Consider the following 25,900-nt stretch of genomic DNA (forward strand, 5'->3'; position numbering starts at 1 on the left):
GGTACGATTGGTGCCAACCCCCAAGGTACATTAGGATGATTTTAATTTCTGGTTTGTCCAGTTTATGGAATATAAATACAGCACATTTACAATGTGGTTTATTCCGGCAGTATGCTTACGAATGCGTGGCTGTCTGCCTGGAATATTGAATGTACGTAACTTATTTTATCCTCGCAAGGCGGGGCAACGATAGTCATTATAACACGGGTGTTCTGTTTCATACACCTTGTGCCCGCTTATGAGTTACTAAGTAGGCTATGTAACTTTGTAAGCGGTTCTCTTTGGAATTTTTGTTATTATTAAGTCCTAGATTCTAGCGGAATTCGTGTTATAGAGTAATTAGTTTGATCTGTTAATTACCGCGTATTGATTATCCCATAACGCGTGGACATCTTAAATCCCTCGAAGCGTATACAACTTAACCACGGCAGCTTAACCTACAGATTATAAGTAACATCGTAGGCGAACTTTCCTTCATTCCAGCCATCATGATTCGAACGTTCGGTTTCATTCTATGTTCAATACTCCCATTAATTCAAGGTAAGACGTATTTAGGTGTATAGCATGGTGGGGTAAGATGGGACACTCTTAGCACATAATATCCCTTATTTCATAAACGTGTTTTTGACAATTTACAACGCCGGCATAATAAACGAACGTTGTTGATTGTTTAAAACACGATTCGGAAATATGGGATATTATGTGCTAACGGTATCCATCTTATACCCCACCGTAGTATATATAAGTTACGTTATAAAAATTGTTTTGTTTACGTTAATTTAAACAGTTTTAAGTTTTTTTAGGCAAGTAAGGACATATATCGTTCTAAGATTTATAGTTTCGTTAAACGCGAGGCTGCAATTCGTAAAATTCCCTATATTATACTAGCAGATGTATGACGTCACCTAATATTTGATTTAATACGAACATGACGTCATAAATATTACTAATACGTCATAACTTCCATACAGCATTGAGTTGTTGGCAGTGTCACAATGCCCCAACAAACGACCATTGTTTACGTCACGGACAGATTGTTCAATGCAACGAAATGAACGTAAGTCGGCATTATGACGTCTAACATGCGTCATAAATTTGATGACGTCATTTTAATTCCTATTTATGATATTGAAATTTAAAAATATAATATTAGGTGAAAAATACTTCGTTATTTTACTAATAACCCGTTTCCTTTCCGTGTAATCGTTTTCTAAAACAGTCCTTCTGACAATTCATTATACGTGTCATTCACGGTGAGTGAAAATATAGTACAGTGAGGGAAGATGGGACATCATTTCGCCCAAATTGGTAGTAAACAAAGAAAATTCAAAGAAACATAAAACCGTACCCTCTCCCATAGACCGTTGTTAATTGTTTAAAACACGATCAGGATATTTAGATATTATGCGCTAAAGGTGTCCCATCTTTTCCACACTATACTATATTCAAGACGTCGAACGGCGTTACGGACACGAGCTGTTTCAACAAATGTAATACGCCTGCAGACAGCAAAGGTTTATATAATATTTCTTTATAATTTAGCAATAGCGTGTTTTACCGACTGTCGCTTATTCCGTCTCATTGATGATTTATCTAAAGATTGATCGCATTTAGAGATAAAGAATATTCCGTTACGATAGCGATCAACAGCGTAACCTGTCAGCATATTCTATAATAAAAACATTATACAAAAGGGTGGGGGGAGATGGGACACTCTTTCAATATATTTTCTCGTCCCATTTGTTAAAAAAAAAAAAAAAAAAACATTTAATGAATTATATAAACTGTATCCTCATGACTTTCATAGACCGTTGTTAATTGTTTAAAACACGATCAGGATATTTAGATATTATGCGGTAACGGTGTCCCGTCTTCCCCCACTCCACTATACTACAAGTGAACACATGCTGCTGCTGATTTTAAACTGTTTCTTATTATAGGCCATTTGTTTGGAAGAGGTACGTCACTTCCGCAAAGGGTCAGTGATGCTGATTGAGAAGAGATGCAAACAAGATCATGCGTGTAATAATAACGTTATGCAGGTGGGGGGATTATGCTGGGTAATGGGCCAACTCTGGTCTAAATCCCAGGTCCCATGGCATGCCTCACTGTAGAACCTCACCCTTATAGAATAGAATGTGCATATAAAATAATGGTGTAACGGGCCAACTCTAGTGTAGGCCCAATGCATACCAGGATTATACTAATAAAGCAGAATTATTTTAAACATCAAGACAACCGACTTATTGTTACCGCTTTCTTATTATGGCATATCACTAACATATTAAATCTGCCACACATAGTGTAAACATCTTAACCACGAGCTACGCCGCTTCACCCGCGCAAAATAGATGAAACTGATAACGTTACCGCCAATAAGGTGAAAGACAAATAACGACAATTGCTTCTACTCCGTTACATGGCAACTTATAGCTTGCCCAAAACCCAGTAGTATAGATGACAATGTTGTTCATGTGACCCTATATATATTATACAGAATCCACGGGATTCCTACCCCATACAGTGCAACACAAAGTCGCCCACCTCAACGTGTAGATGTTGTTGCAATACCGACCTTTGCAATACGGGGCTACTGGCATGCTGGAACAATATGGCGCAGTTCGACAGCCCAGATGACGGTAAGCGTATGATAGGGTGGGGTAAGATGTTACACATATACAGTTGGGTTGGGGTAAGATGGAACATAGATACATTTGAGTGGGGCAGCATAGTACATTAGGTAAGAGTTAGATGGCACATATATATAACGTTAGAGTAAGGGTTAACGTTAAATAGGGTGGGGTAAGATGGTATAATAGTGTGGGGTAAGATGGTACATAGATACAATTGGGTGGGGTTAATGGTACACGAGGTAAGAGGTAGATGGTACATGTTTATGGGTAGGGTTAACGTTAAATGGTACATAGATATAGTAGGATGGGGTAACATGGAACATATTTCATCTTACCCCAAATGCGATATAATTAAACTGTAAGTATAGTAGGTTGGGGTAAGACGGTTTACGGTTTAATTCTATTTTTTTATGTTTAAATCGCTGAAGTGTAAAAAAACTGAAATTGGGAAATTTCACAATCCTGCTTCGATAAAAGAAGGCTGATCTCGCGGCAAAGCTTTCAAAGATTTTTCTCGGCTTTACAGATAATAAGGTTCGTTTACACGACCCGCATATACAGAATGATACACAAGTTCTGACCCACAACAAACACACCATGTATACCATGAACCTAAGACACCACATTCGTGTTTAACCTCAGGGTTTAAGATTAAGATAACGGGTTTAAGGTGAACCTCATGCTCGCTGTCGAGTTTTAGGGAGTGTTTGGTATTTAGATATATGACTGTCAATACACCAGTGATGGAAAATTACTGCGTACATAAAAAAAATTACCCGAAGTAACGATTAAGGATTAAGGTTGCTATTCTGCTAATGCAACGGTTTAGAGTCTCTGGCTCAAATACTAACTCGTCGCATTTAAAATTCAGCTTTAATTTGTTGAAACCCTAACAGCGATACCGAACGATCAAGGTTATTTCGGTGTTGCAATTGCAGAGATGTATTCGCTCAAATATTAACTCGTGGTTAAAATCAGCTTTGATTTGTTGAAACCAACATGTTAATATGTGGGTATCGGTGTTTCGGGGAGAGTGGGCGGAAGGTGAAGGGGCAACTTAAACGATCCTTAACGTAATGACCCGCCTCGGTAACGAAGGCGAGATTTAATACAACAAAACGTTACATATTGGCATGCGTGACGTACTTAACAAAGGTTAACTTGTAAGTGAGAACGAGCTCGTTTCTGCCGCCACACAAGGATAAATAAGTTGCATTCAATCATTAGACTAAAGTTATATACGTGGTAACTCGTAAGCAGTGAAACAGAACACCTTTGTTATAACAACCGTCGTTGCCCCGCCATGCGAGGATAAATAAGTTAAATACAAACACAGATCCTATCTTTTGGCATCAGATAAAACGACATTTTATTAAAACCAACGTTTTATTCGCCAAGTCAGAGGTTTTATACGATTAAGATCTTGTATAAATTAAAGTTAAAAATAATAAATAATTTGTTTTAAATAAATGTTTGCAGCCCACTGTGGGTTGACTTTAGCTGTTATTTTCCATTTAATTCTAAACTTCAATTCAATTCCTATTTCAGTTTACTCTTATAGCGTGTTATAACCCCTGTCATTTTGTTGACCTTTATAACCAAAACATCATGTTAACAGTTGTTGCAACATGCGCCTCCCGACCCACGATTCCACACAACAGCAACATGCAATGCTTGGGAAACATGAAAGAGGGATCAACGTGTGACTTCCATTGCCATGAAGGCTACTATATGGTGGGGGAACCACAGTTGACTTGCAGTAAGTATTATCATCACTATTGGGATAGATAGTATTGTGGGGTAAGACAGATAGCACTGTCAGTTGCAAAGGCTTATTTTTAGGCAAGAACAAGCCTAATGTATACGGGCAGTGTACTGAAGTTAAAAATTATTACTCACAAAGTTACATACGTGGCAACTCGTAAGCGGCCACGAGTGTATAAAACAGAACACCCGTGTTATAACGACTGTCGTTGTCCCGCCATGCGAGGATAATAAGTTACATACGTGGTAACTCATAAGCGGCCACGAGTGTATAAAACAGAACACCCGTGTTATAACAACTATCGTTGCCCCGCCATGCGAGGATGAGTTACATTTACCACGTATTAAATCTAGCTGAGTCAGAGTATTAATAAGACTTGGTTTACAAACACACCTTTCCAAAGGTCGAGTGGGGAGGAACTTTACGTGGAATTATCCAGAACCGGAATGCCACTTGATCACGTGCCCACCACCACCTGTGGCGCCACAAAACGGCTTTGTGACGTGTACAGACGGGATCAACCTACGTAGTCAATGCACGTAAGTTGCCACACCACTCTAAAAGGTTATAACGTCATTATACTTGAACAAAACGAGCCAACGGCGACCGAATTACACAGTTAACGTGACTGGGCAGGGAGCGTGGCAACCGCAAAGTCGTCGCTTGTTTATTATTACTTGGAAAATGTTGGCCAAAACACAACTTACCAAATATAAATATTTATGTCTTTTAATCAACGTATATGACCAAAGCAACCAAAAGTCATGTCTGCTTATCCACACACTGCAATAACTTCAGCAACTTGACTGTGGGCATGGGAGTGGCAACCATGGATAAGTCACTCAAGTTTATTTAATTCCAGATATTCGTGCGAACCCGAGCACGTTCTTATCGGCTCAAGTTACTCGGTTTGTCGCAACGTTGGAGGGGAAAGAACCGGTCAGTGGAGCGCTACAACACCAACGTGTAGACGTAAGTTAAACCTAACACTGTATCATATGGGTGTATTTATGCACCTCATGCTCACTGTCGAGTTATAACATGGGTGTCTTCTTATACACCAGACACACATGGTGTATTCATTCACCTCATGCTCACTGTCGAATTATAACATGGGTGTCTTCTTATACACCAGACACACATGGTGTATTCATACACCTCATGCTCACTGTCGAGTTATAACATGAGTGTCTTCTTATACACCAGACACACATGGTGTATTCATACACCTCATGCTCATTGTCGAATTATAACATGGGTGTCTTCTTATACACCAGACACACATGGTGTATTCATTCACCTCATGCTCACTGTCGAGTTATAACATGGGTGTCTTCTTATACACCAGACACACATGGTGTATTCATTCACCTCATGCTCACTGTCTAATTATAACATGGGTGTATTTTCGCACTATATACATAATAATCTTAATTCTTTGCATTCCGGAGATTCTTTTAACAGCGAACAAAGTTTCTTGTTACGTCATCAACAGCATTGTTACGTTTCTCCCAACCCGTATATCTCTATGTTATGGTAACAAACATGCCGTGGACGGATGGCAGATTTATTTTACTTTTAACAGCTTATGTTCTATGTAGGGAACAGAATGCAAATATTTAAGTAACATGTTCATGTATATATGATGGGTTATAGTAGATTACTGTCCATCTACATTCTACACATAGTTTCTCAATACTGAGGATACTACAATCTAGCATAAAATCAAAGACATATTTATCCTCGCATGGTGGGGCACACGAGTTATAATACAATGAGCCCACATATGTAACTTGTGGGTTTATCTAGAATATCACTTTGTGGGTGATTGTTTAATGTACGGCTGACAATTGGTGCAACCTATTAGTGACCACTTGGTTGGAGAAATTGTCATTAAGTATATTACTCTTACCCAAATACACACACACCCACAACAATAGGAGCATTAAGTGTTGAATCTTAGAAATGTGGTCTATATTTCAGTAAATAGTTAACTCACACCTTTCTCATTACACCCACACCTACAATAGTAGTATCAAGCCTTTTATTTGACAACAGTTAACTCATGCCTCCCCATTACACCCACAGCCCTAGTATGCCCATCACAATCCCTCAGACATGGCAGTATATCATGCAGTAGAGGAAGAAAGTTTCGATCTAACTGTAACTTTGAGTGTGACACCGACTACCAACTCCACCCAGTCACTATAACAGGCAACACTTGTGGCATGGACGGCAATTGGTCAACTCCAATACCTTGCTGCACAAGTGAGTGAATCTTTTTACTTTAGTGAGTGGATATCTGTGTGTCCACTATTCACTGTAATACATGGTTTTTAAACCATCATTTCTCTCCTTAAATTAAAGCATGTTTCGGCAATGGTGGTGAATATCTTTATGGCAATATATTATTCCGGCGCCGTGGCTCAGTGGTTTAGGTGCCGTCATTGTAACCAAAGGGTTCCCGGTTCAATGCTCGACAGCGAAACTAATACTGATCGGCGTATGTGTCCTTGGCCAAGTTTGAAGTTAAGGCCTCTCGCTTTTTAATTTTTGATGTGGTAATAATGGAAGAACTGTTAAAAAATATTTCATACTATGCTTTGTTAGTATGGTACCAAACAGAACGGACAGTAGTCACCCTTGCAAAATATGCTATACAATGTTAGGATAACATCACACAGTACTTCTAACACACATTACTTACCCATAAACCCCCCCATCCAGGGCCGTGTCCCCCGTTTGCAGTGATGGACTTCATTGTCGTGCTCGACTCATCATCTTCTGTTGGTCGAAGAAACTGGTTGAAGATGAAAAGATTTGTGAGAAGTTTCCTTGAGTAAGATTACCTTTACATCAATGTGTGTGTAAAGCAATTCCCATTTATAATGGGATAAATGTATAGCCTTATCATATTGATCATAAATATGATCATAAATATGATAATTCGCTACCTTTATCCTTAACATTTACATTTCTACAGTGACTTTGCTGTGAGAGATGAATTCGCAAGGTTTGGGATTGTGCGGTACAACCGTGTGGTTGATACAAGAACACAGGTGACTTATATTTAGTTTGTGTCTGCTTATCCACACACTGCAATAGCTTCAGCAACTCGACTGTGGGCATGGAAGTGGCAACCATGGATAAGTCACTCAAGTTCCCACCCACAAGGATATAAATAACAACAATAACTTAACCAGACTAATATATTCATCTCACCAGATCCTCTTAAGTGATTTCCCCAATAGTTTGGAAAACCTTCTTGCCAAGTTTGAACTGATGCCTTACAATGGGAGTGGTAAGTACTTGAACCTGTATATGGAACATTATGGATTGTAAATCTAAGAATATTGAACAAATACAACATGTTATTATATTTGTTGAAAAAGTATAAAAAAATGAAATATTTAAATAAGCTTAATATACTAAATTTCAATTTGCTGGTAATTCCAATTTCTTTGATACTTTTATTATTGATATGACCTTTTTTATTGTAACCACAAATCAGGTGGCAGAGAATAACCATAGTAAACATAACATGTGTGTATGCCTACCTGTACAATTTATTCCCAGGTACCAAGACAGGTAATGCATTGAACCACACTGCTGATGTAATGCTAACCAATGGTAACAGACCAAGTGCTCGTGATATTGTTCTGTTGATCACTGATGGTCTTGCTTCAGATGATGTGGCCGTACCAGCACAGAGGGTGCGAGATACAGGAGCATTGGTGAGTTGTGTTGAGCATAACATGGGGTAGGACCCTTAAGTTTGTACCTACATATGTCTGCATCAACCATAACATATAGTGTCAAACCACAGTCCTATTTTTTTAACATAGGAAAGAGATGAAACCAACAGAAAAATGACAGTCGTTACACCAAGGATAAAATAAAAATTAGCAATGTTTCACAATGGTGTTTTCAGCATAAGAAACAAAACCTTTGTGTTGGGGTAGCAAATAGAAAAATAAGATAAAGCTATAAAATCAATGAACTGACTTAATAAGTAGTTGTATGTCAACAAAACTGATTTGTGTGCTAGGAAAATAGGGGGCTAAGTGTGGCTTAAACCCAGGGTCCAATGTTGTGAATATAAACTTTGATTTAAACTATTTCTTCCCCAGATGATGGTTCTCCCAGTTCAGCCTCCCAACGGCCGTACCTTAAACTTGGATCAGTTTAGGGTAATCACCGGCCCAGGGAACGAGAACAACATCATCAAGGATGCTTTAACACGAGGGTTTGATGCTTTAGATGAAGAGTTTGCCAGCAGGATTGGATCCATTCTATGTGGAGAGCCATGCTCTAATTAGAACAGTGGCAAATATCAGAGGGTGGCAGGGGTGTGCCCTTTTCCCCAACAAAAAAATTATTTCAATAAATGATCAATTTGGAAATTTTGAAAATATAACATGTTAAAATAAAAAGGCACAAATTAATGTTCGGTTTAAAACTGGTTTTATTTACCAACAATTTTGTATTTTTTCTCCACTTAATAATACTGACTATTTTAACCAATTCTCTTGCATTTTGCCACAGTTTCAACAACTAACATACATAATGCCTAACATAACCTGTCAATAAAAAGATATTGTGATCAATAACGTCATTTAACAATATAAACAATATTTATTGTGATGTCACATTGCGTCATGAACTTAGGAATGAAATAAAAAGTGAGATACAACGGTTTGAAATGAAAGCACCGCCAATAAAGATGAAAGGTCAAGGAATGTACATCAATATAGCACACAATGAATCTGCAGTAAATGGCAATTATAAGAGGGCAGTCAAAGAAAAATAAGGGGGTGGGGGGAATCTGCGGTCTAAAAGTTTTTTAATGTGGTTAAAAGTTTTTTCCAATTGTGTTTAATAAGGGAGAAAATTGAATTCCACTTTTGACACTGTGTAGCGATTTTACAAGTAGTTGTAGTATTACTGTTTAAGTATTATCGGTATCTTTTGGTTAATTGCCAGACCACTATGGCACAAACAAGGAAGGGAAATAGGTTGAATAAGGCCTAGAAAATTAACATGGAGATTGTCACTACAGACAGCAACCAAAACTCTCCTTGGGTTGCTTTACTGTGCAACATAAAACTGTGGTTCAAATATCGGAAGAAGTTTTCACAAAAACAAAACAACTTTTATGCGTCAATAAAAGTTTCACCCGAGATTAGAAATGAAAGCTTAGAATAAAGAATTGGACTAAGAGTTATTGAGCAAATGAATGAAACTTATTTATCCGAGTGGACAAACTTTAAATTTCATAACACAGGTGTTCTGTTTCATAAACCTCATGCCGCTTACAAGTTACCATATATGTAACTTTGCAGGTGATACTTTTTTCCTAAGAATCTAGATAACTCATTAGTTACCATTCGGTTGAAGCAATTGCTGCTAAGTGTCTTGCCCAAAAGTAAACAAGCCTACAATAATGGCAGCTTCAATTAAAACCTGAAGTTACAAAGCCAGTGTGGCCACTAATAGGTTGTAGCACCCTGGGTGTTGGGGTAATAGGCTGAAATCTCAGTTGGCATTTTTCGCTGTGAAGCCTTGCCAATACAAAAGAAAATAATGAGTTTAATAATGGCACTGTTTGATTGCCAGGTTGAGTCTGTTTGACAAGTTGGTATGTTTGATTGGCAGGTCCAGTATGTTTGATTGACAGGTTGTGTTTGATTGACAGTTCCTATGACCGCACTGACTTCACGGCCCTCATAGCAAGAAGTTTGGTCCCCGATATAGAAGCCATCCTTGATGGTATGGAAGGCCCAATCCCTTCATCATGGTCCTCCGCCTCCGATCGGATCTCCATCTTTTGCACGATCAACCTCAGCAGGTCGTGTTGTCTATCCAGAGCAGCTTGGATCGACTTCACTCTGGTTGCATAAAATATTTTTCTTACAATCACACTAGCATAGGTCATACTAAATCAACATATAGTAAGCGAAGAGATGGGAATAACAAAACGACAGCCGTTATAACACGCTAAGTATAAAATAAATGAAGGAGCAACTGGTTAAAATGCGTGTCTGTTAAACCTTATAAGTAACTTACAGTGGGTCGCTTAAACAAGAATGGAGATATTAAACAAACGTAAGATTATTGTTTGTTTGTTGTGTTTAAACAAAGCATGGTTTTCATTAATTATTTAATTACAATAACAAAAGTCATTTTAATTTTCATTGACGAAAAAACAATATTAGTTTACACCTAAATGATAAAAAGTTGCAAACAAGTGAATACACTCAATTTACATAACATTGTGTCCTGCTAACAAAATAACCAAAAGTCAATCACTACATATACAGCTCACTATCATCATCTGGTGGTTGACTAAATTAGAAAGCTTCATCTGGTAGTAACACTGTAGGGGAATCACCAGAAACATAACTGATATAATAACTTATTTTGTCTTCAGTTATACAGTAAAGATGGTCAGAATAATACATTTATAGACTAAACGTAGTAACTATAAAACCATTTTTAAAAACTCAATATATATATATGTTTCAAACTACAAAAAAAATTTAATTCCCTAAAGTCGAAGGATTTGATAGTTTTGGAAAATAATCAGCCTCCAGGCCACTAAACATCAACATTGGTGCAATAACCTCCAACAAATAAACGAAAACCTACGGAAATGAAATGTAAAAACTAAAAGTACCCCGTGTATAAACATATACGAACTTTGCCCTATATAATACTTTGAAAATGTAAACGAAACTTTCGTAAATCACGTGTATATAAATTCTTTTACAATTTCCGTTTAATTAAAGAATGCACCTGGCAACTGCATTTAAATTTATAACACTGCATTTATAAGTTAACTATCAACCACGTTATTTTTAGAAATTTAAACCTACGATTAACACAAGCATATACGGATTAACTACATTCAGTTGCATCACAATCTGCTGTTTAACAGCCGTCTCTGACGTAACTATGAACCATTGTGACGCACGCGTCAGCATGTTTTGAATTCTTGGCGGTAAATTTGGCAGAACATGCGGTTGCAGGAATTTTGAACTTACGATAAGTTAACATTAAAACGTGAATGTTTTTATTCTATATTCAAATATGAAGGACGTATAAATCGTGCAAACTGCACCGATACCAGTTAGATCGTTTCTGACCGCATTGTTGGCTGAGGTTAATTTTGTACTTGAGGTTTAACGTGGAGTAAGTGCGGGTTCTGGCGCGCCGCGCAAATGTCATTAATTAATAATAATTATTTAAAATGTTGAGGCACCACTTGTGTTAGGTTGTTAACAGAACTTTTTTTTTATAAATTTAAATAAGTGTGAATGAATAAGTGTAACTAATTTATCCTCGCATGGCGGGGCAACGAAATTCGTAATATAGGGTTTTGTTTTATACACCTCGTGCCCGCTTACGAGTTACCTCGTATGTAACTTTGTGAGTGATTTTTTTGTCCTAAATTAGTTACAGAACTACTGTTAATAAAAGTTTAATAGCAATAAGAAGGTTTAAATGATTACTTTTATTTTAAGTCAGTTGATATTCAGCCAGCAGGTGCTAAACTTTGTTTTCAGAACGGCGTGGCATTATAGAGATGACTAACGAGTGTTTAAAACAAGCGAACCCAACCTAATAGATCAAAAGAGTAATACGCGACAGTAAAATAAACAATTATTACTTCATTATATGACGCGCGGTTGAGAGATTGTACGATTATTACAAAACAATTGATGTCTTTCCGCAAACTATAATGACGTCACACGTAGTTCTAGAAACAAAGTTCGAACAGTCGCTACGATATCTATGTTTTGTCATAAACAGTTTCATAGAAAATCGACAACAACGATCGCGGCTTTAATATGAGTTCTGTATTTCTGGTTATGGCGTTTTGGGCGTAATGACGACTGTCGTTTTATTGTTTATCGTTATTGCCGTTGTTTCGTTATAGTTAATTACTCAACCTTTGTTAACGCATTCAAAGAGATAAAAAAAAGTTCAAACAGAGATTCGTTTATATTTTCGATTACAATAACAATTGTCATATTAATTTGACTTGGCGAGGAGAAGGTACTTTCATCCAAACGACAGTCGTTATAGCACGGTATATTTGTTTATAACTCACGTATGTGACTTAGTGTTTTAATATAACGCAGTAGTGCTCATAAAGTTACAGGAAGAACTACATGACCTTTAAACGTTGAAAGCGAACGATTAAATTTGAGAATAACTGGTAATCTGATCAAACCTACGGCGACTGAAGTGACATTTAAACGTATGTGCGTTTACCTTTACCAGGTATATGAGGCTGGGTGAAGGTGATGCTACGGTACACATAGCTTGGTGTGGCACCACATTTTTTAGAAGTTTTATTAAAGCCGAAAATAAAGCAATAGCAAATTGTACCAAATAATCCCTAAAAGAACAGAGGAGTAGGTGAGTCAGATTTTTAAACTAGAAGCAAAGTTGTTATTATAGGAGTAAATTTTAAATTAAATCAAAGCCAATGAATAGGCAACGGCGTATTGAAAGAAAAAGGGAAATGAATATCGCGAAACGCATCAGACTTTAAGTTGTTAACAAAGTGCAGACGTATCGCCAATGCACACGTGATCCCATGATGGATTGATCCATCTGTGACGTCACATAGAGTTCGAGCCAAGACATGAAAGGTTGGGAACATCAGTTAAGATGTGCGACCAATGTATCCTTGGATGACGTAGTGCTTTTTTGATTTTAGCGCCGAGATAAAAAGACGCGTTTGTCTGGCGGATGATTTATTCATAGGTCATATCATTACAGGTTGATGCGAAGGTTATTCTTCGTCTTCTAGACCAAAATAGTGAACATGAACTGTGTATTGGTAGGGGTGGCTGTTGCTGTTATGTTATGTATATCTTGTGGCGGGTGTGTTAAAACAGTGGAGTCAAGAATACAACAACTTAGTGAGGGTAACATTACAGTTGAAAGTGCTAAGGTTGCAAAGTTTGTGCCGAACCGGGGTTCGATGCTCGTGTATATGGATCGATTGAACGACCAAGACGAAGCTACGTTCATAGAGGAATGCAATTCTAGAAGGTTCGACTTCACTGTTTATTACAGAATGGTTTATTTCCGGCTATGCAACGTCACAAACGAACATAAAGTTTTAGAACGCGTGACAAGAAAGAGTCGATTCGACGAGCTTTGTCGCGTATTTAACAATGGAAACGACGATAAAATTCGAAATCTGGGGAAGAAATATAAAATATTCGGAGCCGGGATCGAAGCAGACGAACGACAACTTATCGTGAAGGCTTGTGACTTCATCAACGATTATTATAACGAGAAAACCGCACTGAACGCGACCTTGAGTTACCCACGTTATACAGAATGGTTGATTCATTCGGTGCCGTTTAATCTACCTGTGGCGTGTGGGTTTACGCGGGAAAGATACAATTCATCTTCCACACCTTCGTCGTATAACTGCCTCGCTACGTCACATGTTGCGTCATTATACGTGACGTATTTCATCGATTCCTGCATTCTGACTCTCATCGTCATAAGCAACATTGTCATACTGACAGTGACGTGGAACACGAAAAGCATGCACACCGCGCACGGGTAAGTTAGTATTCAAATATAAATATAACTAAGGGTCGTCAAAGTTAAGCAACTGCCATGTTTAAGTTATATTAACTTTAAAATAAAGAGAAATAAACATACAAACCCAAGAATCGCTTATAAGAATAAATTAAACGAAAACCTTCTTATATGTCGCGTTGTTCTATGAATTTTAACTCAGGTGTTTAATTAAATAACGTCATAAATGCTCACGCATCATACGTCATAGAACGTTCATAAATGTCACAATTATAGTTATGTTTCAGTCGGGGCTATCAGAACGCTGTTACAAAAGCTACTAAGTATTGTTACTTGAACGGTGGTCATGGGTGCGGAACATTATAAACATTGTGGTAAATTAGTTGCTTTGTCATCTGAGTTATAATTTATATTTCCGGAAACTCAAGTCTTGAATATCCGGTCCTATATATATACATGGACAGATTGAACCGCTTTAAACATAATATATGATTCATACGTAACAGTCACGAGTGTCGTCATAATATTTGTTTGTTCAAAACACCATGGCTTCAAGATGAAACTTGATACCATAGATTACTATAGGCGCCATTAGCGTGGATTCGAGCGCTTAAGCTGCAGACCCAAGAATGAGGGTTTGAGCTTGGCGCTGGAACCGTATGTGTCCTTAGGCAAGACACTTAAAGGGAAAAAAACATCTCTAATGAATTGTCCATATTGTCAGCCATACAGAAAAACAACCATGCACAAAGTTACATATGTGATAACTCATAAACTGGCACGGGGTGTATGAAACAGAACACCCGTGTTATAACGACTGTCGTTGTCACGCCACGCGAGGATGAATAAGTTACATACGTGGTAACTCGTAAGCGGCACCTCCAAAAACCTCCAAAATAACATTCGTGATTCATTGTTTAAAAGATAAAAATTATATTTCCAGATTATTTCGCTCCTCCCTCGCATCGGCGGATCTAATCATAGCTATTGTTGTCGGAGGATCCATGAACACAACCAGGAAAATCTACTTCGGTCCTCATAAGTTCTTGGGGGAAGGAGAGTATCCGAGTATGATGGATTATTTGTCACAAGTCTACATTGATACGTTCGGAGCTTTGACGGTGATGTCGTTATCTGCTTCTATACTGACGCTGGCGTGCACTTCAGTTGATAGGTGAGTAATGCGGCGGTGCTTACTCTCGAGTTATAACACGGGTGTCTTCTTATACACCAGACACACATGATGTATTCATACACCTCATGCTCACTGTCGAGTTATAACATAAGTGTCTTCTTATACACCAGACACACATTATGTATTCATACACCTCATTCTCACTGTCGAGTTATAACATAGGTGTCTTCTTATACACCAGACACACATGGTGTATTCATACACCTCATGCTCACTGTCAAGTTATAACATAGATGTCTTCACATTTCCAACACTTTCATTCATTCTCCTCAGATTCGTAGCAATATTGAAACCACTTCGTTACAAACTGAGTACACGAGGTTTCCTCAAGATTGGTTTTGCTTTACTCGTAGTGGTTTGGTTGGTAAGCTTTGCTGTTTCCATCTACCCTGTGTTCGACCATCACTCGCCCTATCAAGTCACCGCACTTGGTGTCATCATTGCAGTGAAGGTAAGATTTAACGACTGCTTGAGTGGTTTCTAACTAAAGTTCTGTTGCTGTTACTACTTTAGGAGTTAAATTTTTCTTTTGGTAGAAAAACGTCGTGAGATTAAACTTTGTGTTTAGGGCAGGTTTGGCACATTGATATATGATAAGAGTGGTGAGCCAACTCTAACCTATAGATCCCTAGTAACCTGGTATGCCTTGCTGTAAGACCTCCTAGAATATAACTAAAATACCTAACCCACATTCTAAGCTGCTTTACTTTCCACCAGGCATACCCAGTTTATATAGCAGTGATGGGAAGCGCCTTGCTTGTAACATGGGTTGTGAACATATGGATTGTTATCCTTGTGAAGCGGCGGATGGACAAGACCAAACAAACGAAAGCTTCCAACAGATTATCAGCGCATTTCAATGCAACTCCGAAGCGACAATCCAGTGCAAACGGGAACACAAACAACACATATAACGTTGAAGATGGAAGGTATAGTGAAGATAGGAATGGAACCAATAACAACAACAACAACAACAACGCCTCACATAGCGATAGACCCGGCCAAGTAACAGTTTCAAGAAATTCATCAAGCGCTTCAACCACACAAACCAAAAGCCAGGTTGAGATTGCTTTAGCGCAGACGGTGCGGATGGTGGTAGGGGCGCTAACTTTAGCAATCCTTCCTTCAATCGCTGTTATGGTAGCGGGGACGACGCTGGTACTCGAACCCAGAAGTTCTAAGTTTAACCCACAATCCAAAGCAGCGTGGAACAGCTTCGCATACATTGCTTCAAGAGTTTTATTCGCGAATTCCTTTTTCAATTGCTTCATCTACAGTTACAGAAACAAAGGATTCCGAACCGCCTCGAAACGCGTCCTCTCGTTTCGAAGTCTCAGACGAGACAGCAACGGATCGCAAGCAAAATGCCAACCACCAAGGAACGGTAACTAGTTACAATATCGCAACAAGTACAAGCTACGTTGATAATATTGGTCTGCAAACATGAGGAGGTATAGTTATACATAGCGTGTGCGCTATTTTACCGGAAATTGAACAAATCACGCGATCTTTTGAATTGATTCTGATAAATGTACTTTTACCAACAGAAGATCCTTTATGTGATGAATGAATGTGACATTTTTACAACAACAGTCGTTATAACCCAGGTGTTCTCTTTCATACACCTCGTGCCCGCTTACAAGTTACCACGTATGTAACTTATTTATCCTCGCATGGCGGGGCAACAACAGTCGTTATAACACGGGTGTTCTCTTTCATACACCTCGTGCCCGCTTACAAGTTACCACGTATGTAACTTATTTATCCTCGCATGGCGGGCAACGACAGTCGTTATAACATGGGTGTTCTGTTTCATACACCCCGTGCCCGCTTACAAGTTCCCACGTATGTAACTTATTTATCCTCGCATAGCAGGGCAACGACATTCGTTATAACACGGGTGTTCTGTTTCATACACCTCGTGCCTGCTTACAAGTTACCACGTATGTAACTTATTTATCCTCGCATGGCAGGGCAACGACATTCGTTATAACACGGGTGTTCTGTTTCATACACCTCGTGCCTGCTTACAAGTTACCACGTATGTAACTTATTTATCCTCGCATGGCAGGGCAACGACATTCGTTATAACACGGGTGTTCTTTTTCATACACCTTGTGTCCGCTTAGTTACGAGTTACCACGTATGTTACTTTGTAAGTGATTATTATTTTTTTTCTACTAACTTTAAATATATTTCACATACGTCGATACGAAACGTATAACGCATCAAAACATTCCATGCAAACAATATTTCTTTTTAGTTTTTAAACATCAAAGCAACCCTTATGATTTGATCGCATTTTTAATTCGTTAATTGTGTTTTTTTTGTGGTTTATTTATTGAGATACGTAAGATATTTTTGGGGGTGAAGGCCAACTTTGACCTAAATCTCATGTCCCTGATATGCGCGATTTTAAGACCTCACACGTACAAAATAAAATACTCTTTTCCCCCAAGAAATATTATCGAGTAACATCTACATCCTATAAGTTTTGTTTTTTTGCTTTTTTTACCAACGTCGTCATTTACTGCGTCACAATTGAATAAACCCTACGTCATCATTCCCTACGTCATTAATTCAATGCTAAAACAGGTTTACAAGTGTAGAGATGATTAAGCTGTGAAGACAAGTTTTAATGGGATAAGAATTGTCACTTTATATGTCAATTGGGCGGCGTCATTGGTACCCGGTCACAATCATGATATGGCGAACATGACTGTTACTATTTTAAGAAACCGCTAAGATTGTTTTTCTTTTGTTTTTTCTTTAAAATATTCGAATCCAAGGTAAGCCCGGGGCCTAATAAGATACTTTATTTCGCGTTTGGCATTTCACAAAAATTTAATTAAACGTTTCAAGTTGAAAATTCTTCTCGTGGATAAAACTTGATAAAACTAGTTCAGCGCCATGATAGTGGTCGCATCGTAACGAAAGGATACCGGGTACGATGCTCTATGCTGCTACCATTGTTAAGACACCTTGCAGTAATTGCTCAAACCCAGTGGTCACTAAAGAGTCATCTAAAATATCAACCATACAGAAAACAATCACAAACAAAGTTACATACGTGTTAACTTGTAAGCGGGCACGAGGTGTATGAAACAGAACACCCGTGTTATAACAACTGGTGTTACGCTGTCACACGAGGATAAATAAAGTCATCATTCATTCAACTAATGTCAAATACTGTCTGGAATTCGTGTTGCTAATTTATTGGAAATTTACGACTTAATTTGTGTACCATAAATCAGACTGCCACCAATGCAATGTAATAATAACTTTGTATTTAGACACGTTTAATATGCACGATGCTACGAACTAACCTTTATCAACGGGCCGTGTAATGTCGTGGGGTTAAATAGAACATAAACCTCCGCATAATCTGTATGCCGCCGTGTGTTTATATATAGAATCAAAAGAAATTTACAATGTATTATCACTCACGAAACAAATTACATGGCGTCGAGTTCTATTCAAGTTCGAAAATCATAACTAAAGGTCTATTGACGTCACAAGGTACCGACGCTACAATATTGTGACGTCAGAAACGACCTATACACTTGAAGTTACGAGGAGAAACATGGCCACGTAATTTGCAGGTCTATTAATAAGCCAACTAGGTTTAAATAAGTGCAAACTTTCATATTAACATCTTTACAAAAACAAAAGGCACTTCAGGTCGAACGGAGATTTAAGCGCCTAAGCTTCGTTTATTAGTTGAATGGAGATAACGCTTTTATCTTTAAATTGATATAGAGTAAAATGTATATGATCCGCTATGCGCAATGATACCAATACCTCATCCAAGTACGTCCTTACATTAAAATACCTAATTAATTATATAATAGGCCATTTATGCCCAAATCTTAGCTACCATAGCGTGCCACGAAATAGGACTCTATCCAGGGAAAATATGATAGAAATCAAGTAAATACAACAAACAACTATACCTAATTGAAACATATACAATACACTAAAACACATTAACAATCCTAATACAAAACACTTATTAAACACATTTAACCATATACAAATACATTGCACCTTATAATTCCAACCCACTTAATAAACTCCCACCTTTGTTTTTGCTTCATAAGTTCAACACACAGATGGTCCATACTTGGATCGCTTGAAAGATCGGCCGTGTCGCCTCCGTAATCGGATTGAACGCCTGCATGCTTGAACACCTGTGATGGGGTTGCATGGGGTTACATGGGGTAACATGAGGTTACATGGGGTTACATGGGGTTACATGGGGTTACATGGGGTTGCATCGGGTTACATGGGGTTACATGGGGTTACATGGGGTTACGTGGGGTTACATGGCGTAACATGGGGTTGCATGGGGTTACATGGGGTTACATGGGGTTGCATGGGGTTGCATGAGGTTACATGGGGTTACATGGGGTTACATGGGGTTACATGGGGTTACGTGGGGTTACATGGGGTAACATGGGGTTGCATGGGGTTTCCAGGGGCTTTACTTGGGTTGCATGAGGTTACATGGGGTTACATGGGGTTACGTGGGGTTACGTGGGGTTACATGGGGTAACATGGGGTTGCATGGGGTTAAATGGGGTTACATGAGGTTGCATGGGGTTGCATGGGGTTGCATGAGGTTGCATGGGGTTACATGGGGTTACGTGGGGTTGCATCGGGTTGCATGAGGTTACATGGGGTTGCATGAGGTTGCATGGGGTTGCATGGGGTTGCATAGGGTTACATGGGGTTACATGGGGTTACGTGGGGTTACATGGGGTAACATGGGGTTGCATGGGGTTTCCAGGGGCTTTACTTGGGTTGCATGAGGTTACATGGGGTTACATGGGGTTACGTGGGGTTACGTGGGGTTACATGGGTAACATGGGGTTGCATGGGGTTAAATGGGGTTACATGAGGTTGCATGGGGTTGCATGGGGTTGCATGGGGTTGCATAGGGTTACATGGGGTTAAATGGGGTAACATCGGGTTGCATGAGGTTACATGGGGTTGCATGAGGTTGCATGAGGTTGCATGGGGTTGCATGGGGTTACATGGGGTAACATGGGGTTACATCGGGTTGCATGAGGTTACATGGGGTTACATGGGGTTGCATCGGGTTACATCGGGTTACATGGGGTTACATGGGGTTGCATGAGGTTGCATGGGGTTGCATGGGGTTGCATAGGGTTACATGGGGTTACATGGGGTTACGTGGGGTTACATGGGGTAACATGGGGTTGCATGGGGTTTCCAGGGGCTTTACTTGGGTTGCATGAGGTTACATGGGGTTACATGGGGTTACGTGGGGTTACGTGGGGTTACATGGGTAACATGGGGTTGCATGGGGTTAAATGGGGTTACATGAGGTTGCATGGGGTTGCATGGGGTTGCATGGGGTTGCATAGGGTTACATGGGGTTAAATGGGGTAACATCGGGTTGCATGAGGTTACATGGGGTTGCATGAGGTTGCATGAGGTTGCATGGGGTTGCATGGGGTTACATGGGGTAACATGGGGTTACATCGGGTTGCATGAGGTTACATGGGGTTGCATGAGGTTGCATGGGGTTGCATGGGGTTACATGGGGTTACATGGGGTTACATGGGGTTACATGGGGTTTACATTAAATGCTTGTTATTTGAATTCTCTTTTAGCTTTGCAGTGAAAGTTATACAAACATGGTATTTTACCATAATATGAGAAACCCGCCATTAAACTGTCCACCATTATCGCCCAATCAATAAACGGGATGCATAAGTTACATAAACTTACCGTTGCCCACGCTGACCTAAACGCACCCATGCACTTGTTTGGATAGATTGTGATGGATGGCTTGTCAACCCGGGATAGAAACCTTGTTGGTAACCTTGATTCAATCGACGTGTGGAGGTGAACCTGGAGATGAGAGTGTAGTTGGTAAGGTGATGTAAGGAGTTATAAGACGGGTGTTCTGTTTCATACACCTCGTGCCCGCTTACAAGTTACCATGTATGTAACTTATTTATCCTCGCATGGCGGGGCAACTACAGTCGTTATAACACGGGTGTTCCGTTTCATACACTTGTGCCCGCTTACAAGTTACCACGTATGCAACTTATTTATCCTCGCATGGCGGGGCGACGACAGTCGGTATAACACGGGTATTCCGTTTCATACACTTTTGCCCGCTTACAAGTTATCATGTATGTAACTTATTTATCCTCGAATGGCGGGGCGACGACAGCAATTGCCAAAAAAGTGTATTGCCCAAGGACACATACGCCCACGATGGTAGCAGCAGCTGTATGTAATATAATCTATTTATAACTGCCCTCAATGACGATGACAGACGTGCATGACGTGTATTGATGTTTTTCGTGTTCAAAACTTTGTGGAATATTTAAATTAAGTTGATTTGAAGTCGACAATGAAGTATGTTTCATCTGACCAAGGTTATTTTAGTTTCAACATGAATTCAGACTAATGGTTCCTATGATGTATCAACCTCCTGGTATACGTGAACACCAATAGGTCAAATTTGAGAACAGCTGATTTAAACGGTTATTCTGCTTGTTAAAAACCCAAGGCTCCGTATACCCGAGTTGCGTTTAAAGTGATTGCTTGTTGGGTATGGCAGCTACGGTTTTACTTTAGTGGTTTTTACCCGTGTATATTTACCGAGCGTTGCTAATTCCCTCATCCTCGTTATTTTAACTAGTTTATCCGGCGTAATTAAAGCGATAACTAAATACAAACGATTTTACCGACAGGCATATGTTTTATGTTGGTTTACCAGGTTATTCAGAATCCACAAACCAACCACCTTACCTGCATCGCTAGTCTCTGTAGCACAGCGTTGTTTTGCACAGACGCAATATCTCCAACAGCCAAACCAATCAGTAGATTCATCAGCAATATCGGCATCACGATAATGAATAGACACAACAACACTAAACTAGGGACGCTGAAGTGGAAGGTTGATGGGTTCCCATCCACGTAAGGTTCCAGGAACTTCTCAACGTAACCAATCTCACCCAACAACATTGTGATGACGCGCATCATTGCTATAATCGGGTTGCTGAAAGCTTGGTCCGCCTGGTGGGGGTAGAGAGTATATTAGTGGTTAGGTTTATTTTATTCGAAAATATTCGAACCTCTACTGTGTTGAGTGTTAGGATAAATGGTAAATCTACATCCATTTTTTCAACAGATGTTTCTTGTCTCAAATAGAAAACCCTTTGTGTGCCTTACTTTGTCAGCGTCGATTTAGGCTGACTTGTTTTATACAACTCGTGCCTGATTAAAAGTTACCACGTATGTAATGTACAAAGATTGTTTAAATGTATGGCTGGCCATTTGTACAACCCATTAGTGACCACTGGGATGGAGCCACATAACTCAAGCTTCAACCAAGCACGTATAAGTTGAGTGAGTTACCTCGTTTTTCATGAGAACAGTGAATGCGAGTGAAAACGCGACGAGCAGGAACGAAAACACGAGCAAGACTTGAATCAATGTTTTCAATATCTGCATGAACATTACAACGTAGATGCCGGCAAGGTCAAACCTGAAGATAAGATGTTCAAACTTTGAATGCTTATCACGTATGTAACTTTGTGGATGATTATTTTTCTGTATGGCTGACAACTTGAACAACCAAAGTAACCACTGGGTTGGAGCAATAAATTTGCCGAAGAATGCATACGCCAACAATGTTGGCAACGTAAGAGCCTCGAATTCGACATGTCTGATTACGAAATCATCACTCTAACCACCGTGGCCATGGTCCGTTACATAAAGTGCAAAGGCCTAACTGGGTGTCACCCGTTGATAGAAGTAACGAAATACTTACTTTTGCAAAAACACGAGTAAGTTGAACCATCCAAGGAACACGGCTACAGCTCCAACTTCAAACTGCCAATGCAAAGGGTAACCTGTGAGGAAGGGAACAGCGAACAACACGCTTGTGACGTATAAAGTCCACTCTGTGACGTTGGTGAAGTCTCGGAAGTATTCCCCTCTCTGTGAAAACGTGTTTGATGTAAAAATGTTTTGTTTTCTTTCAGCTATTTAGGAATTAAGATAAGAAATGGATTAAAATGCATAAGTATAAACCAAACGTTTTTTCTGAGATTTCCCAGAATTTAGAAGCATTGGGCTAACTCTGTCCTACATCCCAGGTTCCATGGCATGCCTCACTGTAGAACCTCACCCATATAGAACAGAATGTGCATATACAATGTTTGGGTAATGGGCCAACTCTGGCCTAAATCCCAGGTCCCACGGCATGCCTCACTGTAGAACCTCACCCATATATAACGCACTACCTGCTGATACATTTGTCCAAGCTCCTTCAATATTTCCAACAAGTTAACCACAGTTAGTTGAATCATCATTGCTATTTGAAACCTCGAGAAAACGATCGGTGGGGCTCTGGTTGTTGTGAGGGTACCGTTGGTGTCGTTTACTCTGCGTGGGTGGGGGAGGTTACTATCATCAACGTATATTTATATTCGATTGATTGAAAGTTAGAACACGGGTGTTCTGTTCCATACATCTCGTGCCCTTATAAGTTACCACGTATGTACGTATGCAACTTAGCGGGTGAATATTTTATGTACGGCTCGTACTTTTGACAACCCATTAGTGACAACTAGGATGGACGTGTCTTGATCAAGAACACATACACCCGCAATAGTAGCATCGAGCTTCGAACCATGTTACCTCTAGCAAATGAGGCCGCTTAGCGATACAATCGTTAACCTACTTATACTGTGAATAAAATATAACTTGTACTAACTGAGGCAATGGGCCGGCTTATATATGAGACCCTCTACAACCACCCATATACAATAGAACTCACGTAATGTAAGTTTCCGACATTTTTTCAAAGTGGATTCCGGAGTCGATGGTGGAGACGAGGTAAGTGATGGGGAAGAGACTCATCATGTAGAAGAGAAGGTACAACCCGTGGAATATTCGGCCATATGCGTTCCTGTGGTAAGTATGTGTTTGTTAGATCCTATACCCATTTTTATCCTCGTGGGTGGGAACTTGAGTGACTTATCCATGGTTGCCACTCCCATGCCCACAGTCGAGTTGCTGAAGCTATTGCAGTGTGTGGATACGCAGACATGACTTTTGGTTGGTTTGGTCATTTATATCTTCGTGGGTGGGAACTTGAGTGACTTATCCATGGTTGCCACTCCCATGCCCACAGTCGAGTTGCTGAAGCTATTGCAGTGTGTGGATACGCAGACATGACTTTTGGTTGGTTTGGTCATTTATATCTTCGTGGGTGGGAACTTGAGTGACTTATCCATGGTTGCCATTCATATATTACACACACATATTATTATTTCCTTACCACTTATGATGTAAGTAAGCAACGGACACTGGGTGGCGCAAGCACTCAACTCGATTGAATTCGACCATCGTCTAAAAAGGTCAAAGTGGCGTATTGCACAGGTTCAAAAGGTCTTATCAAGAAACCAATGATAACAACATAAATGAACATCTTACAACTATAGCAGACAGTAAGGGAGCAAACAAGGGGCGTTCATTCATTCAACGTTGCAAAAGATTTGGTGTTTATAAAAAACTTTAAAAACGTCTTGTCCAGTTTCACAACAGCCCAATATTCACGTTACAACTTACATTAAGAGCTGGCAACGTCATCTTCTCTGTTGCTGCTTTCACTCCTTCCATTTCTGCAACAAAACTTTTTCTTCCGCCTTTTTCTTGCAGGTTGTTTCGAACGTTTTCTTTGATTCGTTTCCTCAACTCACTTCTGTATTGCGCTGGAGGTTGAAGGTACTGGGGAGGGAGGAGGTAGAGTTAAACATAAACCCTGGGTATTTGGGTAATAGACCTACATCCCAGGTCTCAGGTGTGCCTCACTGAGGACCTCACCCTTATAGAATAGAAACTCTATTATTGAGTGTCTATAAACTGCCTCAGTGGGGTCTAGATGGTAGAACCCTGGGTTTTGGGGTAATATACCTACATCCAAGGTCTTAGGTGTCCCACTGACCAATATACATCACAACACCCAACTTACATGGAAATGATATTTAATCCAATACTCGGGACTTCTCACTGATTCGTCTGAGGTTTCTTTGCATCGATTCAACACCGCCTGTAATAGGAGTAACATTAGCACCCATGATTTTCTGTGTGAATGTTTCGAAATACCCATAGGTTTAGGAAATAACATGCTAGAATAATTTGGTTCATGGTGAAAATAACTCAAAAGGTCTTATAACAAAGCACACCATGGGACCTGAGGATCTGGACATCAGTGCAGCAATAGTTCAACCATTCAATAAAATGCAAACTTTTAAGGTTTTGGTTCCAAACTGCTTCAATGGTGTTCCAGAGGCGCTCAAACACCCATGGCATGGCCTACCAAGTAAACCTTCCATACACGTCATACTTACTACACAGACATCCGGCATATATTTAATAAGCAACAATATTGGTGGGATGACCGTCTCCCCTTTCTTATGGAAAGTTTGCATTGCTTCCTCCCACCTGTTGTGCTGTGGAAAACATAGACGTTAGAAATGCAATGACATTATCTACATATTGACTCGGTACACATAGACGGCAATTAGCATTATAGAGTCGTAAATACATTGGGTCTCCAGTTGTTCCTTTCAAGTTTAGTTTATACAAAACATTTAAACGTTGTTTAATCTATAGCCTACGTTTGCAGTTTCTATTGATTGCACACCATACATGGTGGCTTCACACACCATGTTCGTTTGTTAC

The 25,900-nt window shown here is 39.5% G+C and overlaps 3 protein-coding genes and 1 long non-coding RNA gene across 8 annotated transcripts in view; 2 read left to right on the forward strand and 2 right to left on the reverse strand.

Annotated features, from left to right (window-relative positions):
* The first annotated feature begins 195 nt into the window (after nt 1–195).
* Nucleotides 196–9,093, forward strand: LOC149743698 (E-selectin-like). The gene is made up of 13 exons (XM_089884260.1): nt 196–540; nt 972–1,057; nt 1,941–2,042; nt 2,498–2,639; nt 4,252–4,392; nt 4,802–4,937; nt 5,261–5,370; nt 6,487–6,666; nt 7,126–7,237; nt 7,382–7,457; nt 7,624–7,699; nt 7,975–8,132; nt 8,529–9,093. Exons 1-13 carry the CDS (start codon nt 489–491, stop codon nt 8,715–8,717), a joined length of 1,560 nt encoding a protein of 519 aa, XP_089740386.1. The 5' UTR covers nt 196–488; the 3' UTR covers nt 8,718–9,093.
* LOC149743699 (uncharacterized) lies at nt 5,896–7,198 on the reverse strand. The gene is made up of 2 exons (XR_016385663.1): nt 7,106–7,198; nt 5,896–6,658 (listed from the first exon to the last, which is right to left on the reverse strand). It is a non-coding gene; the product is annotated as an uncharacterized LOC149743699 (long non-coding RNA).
* Nucleotides 9,094–9,145: 52 nt separating the features above from the next.
* Nucleotides 9,146–25,900, reverse strand: part of LOC149743700 (transient receptor potential cation channel subfamily A member 1-like) — a 35,343-nt gene continuing 18,588 nt past the window's right edge. For 4 of the 5 annotated variants that reach the window (XM_089884173.1, XM_089884186.1, XM_089884204.1 and 1 more), the window contains 12 exons: nt 25,567–25,668; nt 25,188–25,265; nt 24,785–24,943; nt 24,495–24,565; nt 23,991–24,122; nt 23,455–23,596; nt 22,980–23,149; nt 22,565–22,694; nt 21,956–22,222; nt 20,921–21,043; nt 19,244–19,353; nt 9,146–10,286 (listed from right to left, as the gene is read on the reverse strand). In XM_089884173.1, the coding sequence (XP_089740299.1) occupies nt 10,097–10,286; nt 19,244–19,353; nt 20,921–21,043; nt 21,956–22,222; nt 22,565–22,694; nt 22,980–23,149; nt 23,455–23,596; nt 23,991–24,122; nt 24,495–24,565; nt 24,785–24,943; nt 25,188–25,265; nt 25,567–25,668 (1,674 nt within the window). In that variant the 3' untranslated portion in view covers nt 9,146–10,096. Of the gene's footprint in view, nt 10,287–17,948; nt 18,187–19,243; nt 19,354–20,920; nt 21,044–21,955; nt 22,223–22,564; nt 22,695–22,979; nt 23,150–23,454; nt 23,597–23,990; nt 24,123–24,494; nt 24,566–24,784; nt 24,944–25,187; nt 25,266–25,566; nt 25,669–25,900 lie in introns of those variants that run through there. The other variant, XM_089884179.1, reaches the window with a different exon arrangement.
* Nucleotides 13,123–17,728, forward strand: LOC149743701 (uncharacterized). The gene is made up of 4 exons (XM_089884246.1): nt 13,123–13,989; nt 14,912–15,142; nt 15,437–15,614; nt 15,881–17,728. Exons 1-4 carry the CDS (start codon nt 13,235–13,237, stop codon nt 16,553–16,555), a joined length of 1,839 nt encoding a protein of 612 aa, XP_089740372.1. The 5' UTR covers nt 13,123–13,234; the 3' UTR covers nt 16,556–17,728.

The sequence above is a fragment of the Ciona robusta genome, chromosome 1 (assembly GCF_009617815.1).
Source record: "Ciona robusta chromosome 1, ASM961781v2".
Classification (NCBI taxonomy): domain Eukaryota; kingdom Metazoa; phylum Chordata; class Ascidiacea; order Phlebobranchia; family Cionidae; genus Ciona; species Ciona robusta.